Source organism: Myotis brandtii, unplaced genomic scaffold (genome assembly GCF_000412655.1).
Source record: "Myotis brandtii unplaced genomic scaffold, ASM41265v1 scaffold536, whole genome shotgun sequence".
Classification (NCBI taxonomy): domain Eukaryota; kingdom Metazoa; phylum Chordata; class Mammalia; order Chiroptera; family Vespertilionidae; genus Myotis; species Myotis brandtii.
In genome coordinates this window covers 2,782,576-2,790,849 of record NW_005369967.1, presented here as the reverse complement: position 1 = coordinate 2,790,849, position 8,274 = coordinate 2,782,576, and the positions used below count along the sequence as shown (strand labels likewise).

At 52.7% G+C, this 8,274-nt stretch overlaps 1 protein-coding gene across 3 annotated transcripts; it reads left to right on the top strand.

Moving 5' to 3' along the window:
* The first annotated feature begins 1,579 nt into the window (after window positions 1-1,579).
* On the top strand, window positions 1,580-7,159 carry ZFP36L1 (ZFP36 ring finger protein-like 1). Of its 3 annotated transcripts, none has more exons than XM_014549142.1 (3): window positions 1,580-2,431; window positions 4,801-5,766; window positions 6,457-7,159. In XM_014549142.1, the coding sequence occupies exons 1-2, from the start codon at window positions 2,375-2,377 to the stop codon at window positions 5,758-5,760; spliced, it is 1,017 nt and encodes a 338-aa protein (XP_014404628.1). In that variant the 5' UTR covers window positions 1,580-2,374; the 3' UTR covers window positions 5,761-5,766; window positions 6,457-7,159. The 3 variants fall into 3 exon arrangements, with proteins under 3 accessions (XP_014404628.1, XP_005877991.1, XP_014404629.1); XM_014549143.1 differs by adding an exon at window positions 3,421-3,515 and having other exon boundaries at window positions 2,342-2,431; window positions 4,801-7,159; XM_005877929.2 differs by having other exon boundaries at window positions 2,229-2,431; window positions 4,801-7,159.
* Window positions 7,160-8,274: the final 1,115 nt, after the last annotated feature.

Here is an 8,274-nt window from a genome sequence, read left to right as displayed (position 1 = left end):
GCGCGTCCCCCTCCCCCCTCGGTTCTCCACCTCACCCTGTACCCCCAGCACAGCTTCGAGAACCTCCCAGACCCAGACCAATGGGCCCTTTGGGGGGAGGGGCGGGGGAATAAAACAACCGAAATAGCTTCACATCAGGACGCAGACTAACCTTGTGGTTTTTAACGCGCACCCTGCTCTGTCCTAAAATCTGGAACTCATTACCTCATCTCCAAGAAACTGCACGAAACCGCCCCCCACCCCCTTCTTGGAGCGGGGAAAGGAGCGAGCAAATATCCCTCCCTTGAAGAAAGAAACTTACATTTGATTGATTTAAATTAAGGTGCATGGAAGTTATTTCCCTTCCTGGCGCTTGCCAGATTTCAAGAAAAGCTGCAAAATGGGAGCAAAGGGAGGGAAGCAACAGGCGGCCGGACAGCAGAGGGAAAAGCTAGGGCAGCAGCCGGGTTAAAAATGGGGGCCATCAATTTAAATCAAAGAAGACAAATAAAAGCAGACTGGGGTGGGGGGGGGGCGCGGATCACGTAGGTTCATGGTTGCAGAAAAAGTGTGTGTTTCGCAAAGATGAAAAACAACCAGTTCCTAAAAACAGTTGTGATTGGAAAGGTTTCGCGGGTTTGCCAAAGGTTGACGAATAAATAAGAAATGCAGTAAAACGTGTGTGTGTGTGAGTGTGTATGGTGGTGGTGGTGGTGAGAGTGCGACTCCAGCGCTCTGCTCCGCCCGCCCCGTCCTTTCCAAAGAAACGTGCTCATAATGGGGTGACCTAATTACATCGCAATGGAACCCGCTCTTAGCCACTCAGCACACGGGGTTTCGTAACAGACCCGGCGGCCTCGAGTGCTGGGAAGAAACGTGCGCGGACTGAGGAGGCGGCCGGCACGCGGGGGAATAGGAAAAACGCAGCCCCGCGGTTTCCGCCCGGGTCCTCACTTCACACGCGCGCGCGAAGGCGTGGGGGCGGGGCGGGGGGGGCACGTTAACAACTTTTTATTTGGGTGAGTGGAGGGGCATCCGAGCCTAACAGTAACTAAGTACAATCTTACAGCTTTTAAAGGAGTAACAATCTATCGGGGGCCTTTGGGCTCGGAAGACCCCATGTCCCCCTCCCCCCATCCCGCCCAAACAGCGCAGCATGACAAGCCATATGTTCCGTTCCCGGGGGCGGGCGAGGAACAACAATAGGTTAAGTGTCGCCTCCCCCATCTCTTTACTTTCATTCTTGCCAAAGTAACTTTTTTTCATTGTTCAAGCGTCTGGGCGTGTGTGTGTGTGTGTGTTGTTTCGGCGCGGCCCACAGTTCAGAGAGCGCGTGGAAAGTTGTATGTTGCTGGGTGGGTTTTTTGGGGGAAGTTTTTTTTTTTTTTTTACAAAAAAAGTTTAAAGATCGGACGCGTGAAATAAATACAACTCCCAGTCCTCCTAAAATAAACAACCCCCTCCCCGACCCCCAGGCCTACAATCAGAGAGGGCTGACTGCAAAGGGAGCGCGAGTGGAGACGGGTGCGGTGCGCCGAATCGTGCTGCGCTCACCCCCGCCAGGCCGGGTCCTCCTCGGGGGGAAAAAGTCTCCCACAACCCCCTTGAAAAAAAAAAAAAGTGAAACTCCGGAGTTGAAGGCTGTGTGCGTCCCACATTTCCAATCTCCTCCCCTGCCGGGTTTGCGGAGGGGAGTCGAGTGCGGAAGACGATTCGGCCAAAGAGTAAGCTGTGCGGGGCACTGCAGAAGTTTGAAGAAAGAGCAGCTCAAGATGGAAACCGCAGCGGTGCTCAGCACGGGCTTCTGCTCCCGCTTGCAAAAAAGAGAAAGTCGAGCCCGCCTTCCCGCCCGACAAAACACAACAGCACAACAAGAACCCCGAAGAGGGTGGAATGAGTGATGTCACAGAACCCAGCGCTCCGGCTGACAAAGGAGGGGCGCGCGGCTGGAGAGCAGGGCGCGGGGGAGCGAAGCGAGCGGACTCAAAACTTTTCCTCTTTAAGAAAAAAAAGTTGTGCGCTGCCCAGGGGGGGGTTTTTTTTTTTTTTTGCCTCCCCCCGCCCCCCCCCGCCTTCTTTCCTCGTCTCCCCTCCCCCTTCTTCCTTTTGAAAGTTTTTTTTTTTTCCTCCCCGAGTTTGACCGCATGGCTGATTCAACTTCAGTGTCAATCAACTTTTTTTTCCTCCTCTTCCTCATTTAAATACGTTTAAACTCCTCCTCTCCGGGCTACTATAAAGCGGGCTTCGCGCGCCGCAGCCGAAGAGTCAGAAAGGCGAGGGGCCCCGGGAGCGGCGTGTGGGACTCCTGACCGGAGAGCCGGAGGCTGTGCCTTCCCCGCACCGGGACCTTCACGACACACCAGATCTCCGTCCCTGCCCCGTGCGAGTGCCCACGATGACCACCACCCTCGTGTCTACCACCATCTTCGACCTGAGCGAAGTTTTATGCAAGGTAAAGTGGGGCGGAGTGCTGGCTTTTTCAAAAGATGTTCCCTTTTGCCCTAAGAAGAGAAACCCCCCAAAGTTTATGTCTAGGAAAGCGGCGGGGGAAAGCCAAGGGGGGGAAGTCAAGATAGCTTTTCTTTTCTACGCCCATCCCTCCTCTCCTCCCCAGTTTGAAGGAATTTGGCCCTCTCCTCCCCACCCCTTGAGTTTCAGCAGTTTCTGGCGGCGATTGCATGGGAATGTAATTCAGAGACCAGCGTTTTGGGGGGCTACGTTTGCGTGGCTGGGCTCCCCCAGGGCCGCGGGGGCAGTTTTTCGGTGGTCACGTGCTGCTCGAGCCCAGTCTCACTGGTCTGCTCGGTTTCCCGGTGTGTGCCCAGGGCATCGCCGCCACCGGAGGGGTTCCGGTCTCTTTGGCCACATCGCCGGCCTGTGGGGTGGGGAGGGGGCTCCCTCGGGGAAGTGAGTCTCCGGACCTTTTGCCGGGAGATTGCCTCGTCGGTTTTGAAGGGGCTGGTGATCTTCCAGAAAAAGGCAACAGTTGTCATTCAGAAGATGTTGCAGAGTTGCTGTGGGGCTTCCGTTTGCCCCAACTCGGCCCGTCTTCCTCTTAGGATAGACGGCCGTGCTGCAAACTTGCGGGTGAAAGTGGGGCTGGGGCAGACCCACTTGTTTTCTGGGGGACCGCGGCTCGTAGATACGGAGGGTGGGGGGACACGATAACAAAAAGGCCGGTCTGAATTGAAGGGTCTTGGGGAGGAAGGATTTAATAGGGGCGTCCTTAAGCCGTGTAGCTTGCCAGAGGGTGTGAGAAAAAGCAAGTTTTAAGCCCAGAACGTCCCAGGAGGGCGGGTTAAATGTACATAGCAAAAAAAAGCCTATGGACTCCCCAGTTTTATTCCTAAAGAAATAGGGAAGCTGCTAGGCTGCTTTTAATTGCTGAAGTGTTTTTGCTTTCTTTTAAACACGTCGGGTCATGTTGCTCTCTTTCCTCAGCTCGCTTCTCCAGTCGGCACAGCTAGCTGCCAGGGCCCCAGGGCTGCAGGGTTGGGGTGCAGGGACGCCGAGGAGCTGAAGAGAAACATCAAAAAGTTGGAATTTCAGCTTCCTTCCTTCCCTGCGCTTTCCCAAACTCCAGTAGCCCCGGCTGCCTGAGTTCTCCCGCTCTTCTTCCTTCTCTTCCCAGCTCTCTCGCTCTTTGATCTGTTTCTCTTTCTCCCCCCCCTCCCCCCGGACTTTTTAAATGAACCCCATTGTTGGGAACCGGCTCTCAACTTGGTTCCTGTAATCCGCTCTCCATGGGGTGGTTGCTGTTACAGATTCCCGATCCCGGGCAGCTGATCCTAAGGGACCAACTTTAGAATTTGCACAATGACACCCACATGGGCTGGGAGCCAACTCCCAGGTCATTCCCCACCCCCACCCCCAGCACCCTTTCCAAATCTTGGGTACATTTTGGGCAGGTGAAACCCGGTGGAACAGAAACCTGCCTGTGGTGGCTCTGCCCCCCGCCCCTCAAGTCCATTATTGACTGGCAGGCGTGTGGGGGGATTTGGTGCTTGCTTTTTCCTTCCCACCTGCAGCTTTGCGTTAAAGATTAAACACTGGCGCTCTTATTCCAGCTTGCTCTCTGAGCCAGCAGACTAATTGCAAAGGCATCTTCCCAGGGGAGGGAGGTTGGGTGGGCAGAGACGCTGGAGAGAGCACTGGAAGGCACCCCTTTCCCGAGCATGGGGCAATGAGTTTCATTTTCAGGAATCACATCCCTCTCCCCCACTCACCCCAGACAGGGGACAGGGGATTCCCCCCCCCCCGCAAGATAAAAGCAAAGGCAGTCTGGAGACCTGTTGCTAAAGGAAGGGAACACTTCTGAAAGAGGAAGTTAAGAGTCTTAGGCCAAGTTTAGTGGTGGTTGACTAAGCAGGGATTGATTAAAAGGGGGTGGGGCTCTAGCCTTCCAAGGTTTGCCTGTTTTTGTTAGGGGGAAGGCAGTCTAGAGAGGTCTGGGTCTTTTGAACGGAGGAATCTATTTGGGAGGTAAAGAAGTTGAGTTCTGTGGGTACAAGTGGTAGCTTTGAGATAGGATGATGGGGGTCTATTTCTGGGGTCTGCATGGGATATAGGGTGCATGCATAAAACAACTTCTCACATAGGCCAAGATTTGGGTTTTTTTTTTAATGCATGGGGCCAAAGTAAACCCAGGTGGCTGGTCTGTGGGAGAAGGGGGAGGGGGCCTGCCAGGGAGGGGTGGGGGTGGTTTCTTGGAGGTGGGCATTTCTGATGGTGGAGGGGGCTGCCATTAGCAGGTACCCTCTTTGGGCCTGGTGGGTGGCCTTTGTCACTAACCATCCTCTCTCTTCCCTCTCTTTCCTCCAGAGTAACAAGATGCTCAACTACAGTACTCCCAGTGCGGGGGGCTGCTTGCTGGACAGGAAGGCGGTGGGCACCCCGACTGGTGGGGGCTTCTCCCGGAGGCACTCGGTCACCCTGCCCAGCTCCAAGTTCCACCAGAACCAGCTTCTCAGCAGCCTCAAGGGCGAGCCAGCCCCAGCCCTGAGCTCGCGGGATAGCCGCTTCCGAGACCGCTCTTTCTCGGAAGGGGGTGAGCGGCTGCTGCCCACCCAGAAGCAGCCGGGCAGCGGCCAGGTCAACTCCAGCCGCTACAAGACGGAGCTGTGCCGCCCCTTCGAGGAGAATGGCGCCTGTAAGTACGGCGACAAGTGCCAGTTCGCACACGGCATCCATGAGCTCCGAAGCCTGACCCGCCACCCCAAGTACAAGACCGAGCTGTGCCGCACCTTCCACACCATCGGCTTCTGCCCGTACGGGCCCCGCTGCCACTTCATCCACAACGCCGAGGAGCGCCGCGCCCTGGCCGGGGCCCGGGACCTCTCCGCCGACCGTCCCCGCCTCCAGCATAGCTTTAGCTTTGCTGGGTTTCCCAGTGCCGCTGCCACCGCCGCTGCCACGGGGCTGCTGGACAGCCCCACGTCCATCACCCCACCCCCCATCCTGAGCGCCGATGACCTCCTGGCCTCACCCACCCTGCCTGACGGCACCAATAACCCCTTTGCCTTCTCCAGCCAGGAGCTGGCGAGCCTCTTTGCCCCTAGCATGGGGCTGCCCGGGGGTGGCTCCCCGACCACCTTCCTTTTCCGGCCCATGTCCGAGTCCCCTCACATGTTTGACTCTCCCCCCAGCCCTCAGGATTCTCTCTCGGACCAGGAGGGCTACCTGAGCAGCTCCAGCAGCAGCCACAGTGGCTCAGACTCCCCCACTTTGGACAACTCAAGACGCCTGCCCATTTTCAGCAGACTTTCCATCTCAGATGACTAAGCCAGGGTAGGGAGGGTCTCCCTACCCACTCCACCCCATCCCTACCTCCCCTACCCTCACCTCCCTGTCCTACCCTACAAGCCCTTACATTGACAAGGTTAAGCTCAACCCCTTTCCCCTAGAACCTTGGAATGTTCCCCCCCTCTCTTCCCTTTTAACCCTCCCTCCCTTAACATACGGACAAGTCAGTTTGTCAGTAGCTTCCTCTGGCTTGAAACCCCCTCCCTTGATTTTATAGCCCACTTACCATGCATAACAGACAAGTCCCATATTTGTCAGTAGATGCCTTTTTTCCCCCCTGGCTTAAGCCTTAAGTGCCAAATCACAAAAGAAAAAGCAGTAACAGTTTACAGAAGCAACTTAGTGCCTTGTAATCTAACTTTGTCACTGTGACTACATTACCTCTTCAGCGCCAGAGGGCACCCGTGGGCCTCCAGAGCCTCTGCCCATGGGGAGGGGGGAGGGAGGGAGGGGACCCAGACCAGCAGCTCCCTCCACTGGCGATACAACTGCACCTTCCCTTATTTCAGTCTCCCACACACTTCCTCCTCCCTTCCCCAGTAACCCCCGCCCCCCCAACCCCCTTGGGAGAGTTGTTGCCAGACTTGGGTTTTTGGGGAAACCTATCTTGACATTCAAAACCTTTTTCTTCCCGACCCGAACCTCTGTTGACTAATCTTGCCTGGGTTCGCGTAGGTCTACAGGAAGGAAGACTGAAAAAGTGGATGAAGATTGTGACATAAGTGGGACTTTGTGATTTAATTTTTTTCTTTTTTTTTTTTTTTAAGTGGGGAGGAAGGGGAAGCTAGATGGACTATGAGAGACTTGATTTTGGTGCTAAAGTTCCCCAGTTCATATGTGACATCTTAAAAAAAATGACAAAAAAGTGAGAGAAAAGCTAAAAAAACATGTAAGGGGTGAGAGTTAATGGTATTCATTCCACGTACAATATCTGTGTAAAACGATTTCCCGTAGACGTAGCTTTAATGGTTTTGCTCTAGAATACCGTAGGTCTATCCTTAGAGCACTCACGCCATGCTTTTTTCCCTGGGTTTTAAACTTCATATAACTTTCAGAAATTGGAGAGCAAAATTTTTGCTTGTCACTGCACATCAATATAAAAAAGCTTATTTAACTTATCAAAACGTATTTATTGCCAAACTTTGCTTTTTTTTGTTAATTTTGTTCATATTTATCGGGATGACAAATCCATAGAATATATTCTTTTATGTTAAATTATGATCTTCATATTAATCTTAAAATTTTGTGACGTGTCTTTTTCCCTTTTTTCCACAGTTTTAATATATTATTCTTCAACGACATTTTTTGTAACTTTACACTTTTTTTTGGTTATTTTATTTTAAAAAAATGAAAAATTAATTTAAAAAAATGCAAAAAACTGTTGGATTATTTATTTTAGAAATTTCCCCCCTTTGTGTTGGACTGCAAATTGAGTTTCTTTCTCTTTAGGCCTTTTCACAACTAGGACTGAGAATGTATGTAGAAGTTCTGTGACAGTACAGAAGGAAAACAACTTTTTATGTATCTCTTCTAAAAGGGGAAAAAACAAAAAAGCGGAAACCCTTTGACTTCCACGTGCCCATCTCAAGACATTCCGATTACAGATTTGAGGTTCTGGATTCCAGGTTTAGAGTTTTCCAATGTTAATGCCAACAGAACTGGCACACACACATGAAGATGAATGTAATTATTATTCCTCTTGCTGGTCACTACCGTCGCTTTCTATTTCTCTTTCTTTGTGTGAATTTATTTAAAAGAAAACTTTTTGTAACGACTATTTGCAGTTTAAAAATCAATAAACCCCATTTTTTTTTTCAAGAAACTGATGGTAAAGATGGTTTTACTTGGCTTGCGGTTTTCCTGTGTGGGTTTGTCTCCCGTATGTGTTGCAGGTAAACCAATGGCCAGCTCCCTTGGTTGACGCTGGAAGTCTGTTGAGCTTAGAGATGGGGCGGAGGTTTATTGCAGGGCAGCCTGTACTTCTAAGGGATCTGCCTGGTATGTGGGTTGTTGACACAAGGCCAGCCGTGCCCACCTGTGGACTCAGGTTCTTCAGGGCCGCTGAGGCACTGGGGCTCCCAGTCTTCTCTGCCCAGTCTGGGTGTGGTGTTTGCAGTGCCAAATGGTGAAGGAGGCGGGGTGGTGGGGTGGGGGATGTAGCACATGACACACCAGCAAACCTGGATTTGACAGCAACGTGGGTGCTTCCAGGCTCATTCCCCACCCCCACTACCCACCCCCGGGGAATTGACTTGAAGCCCTATCTTCAAACTATGTGGAGTGAGATGAACTCTCACTTCAGCAATGCAGGCTTGGAGAGGAGCATGGGGGGTGGGGGAGGGGCTCACTCAATCATGGCGCGGGGACCGCGAGGTTTCACCGGGATCTGAAGTGCTTCTGTATTGGGAGGGCTGTGAAGGGGAAGTGGATAATTCAATGGCCAGCATAACGGGGAAGTCATCCTAGGCTTGGAGAGGAGCATGGGGGGTGGGG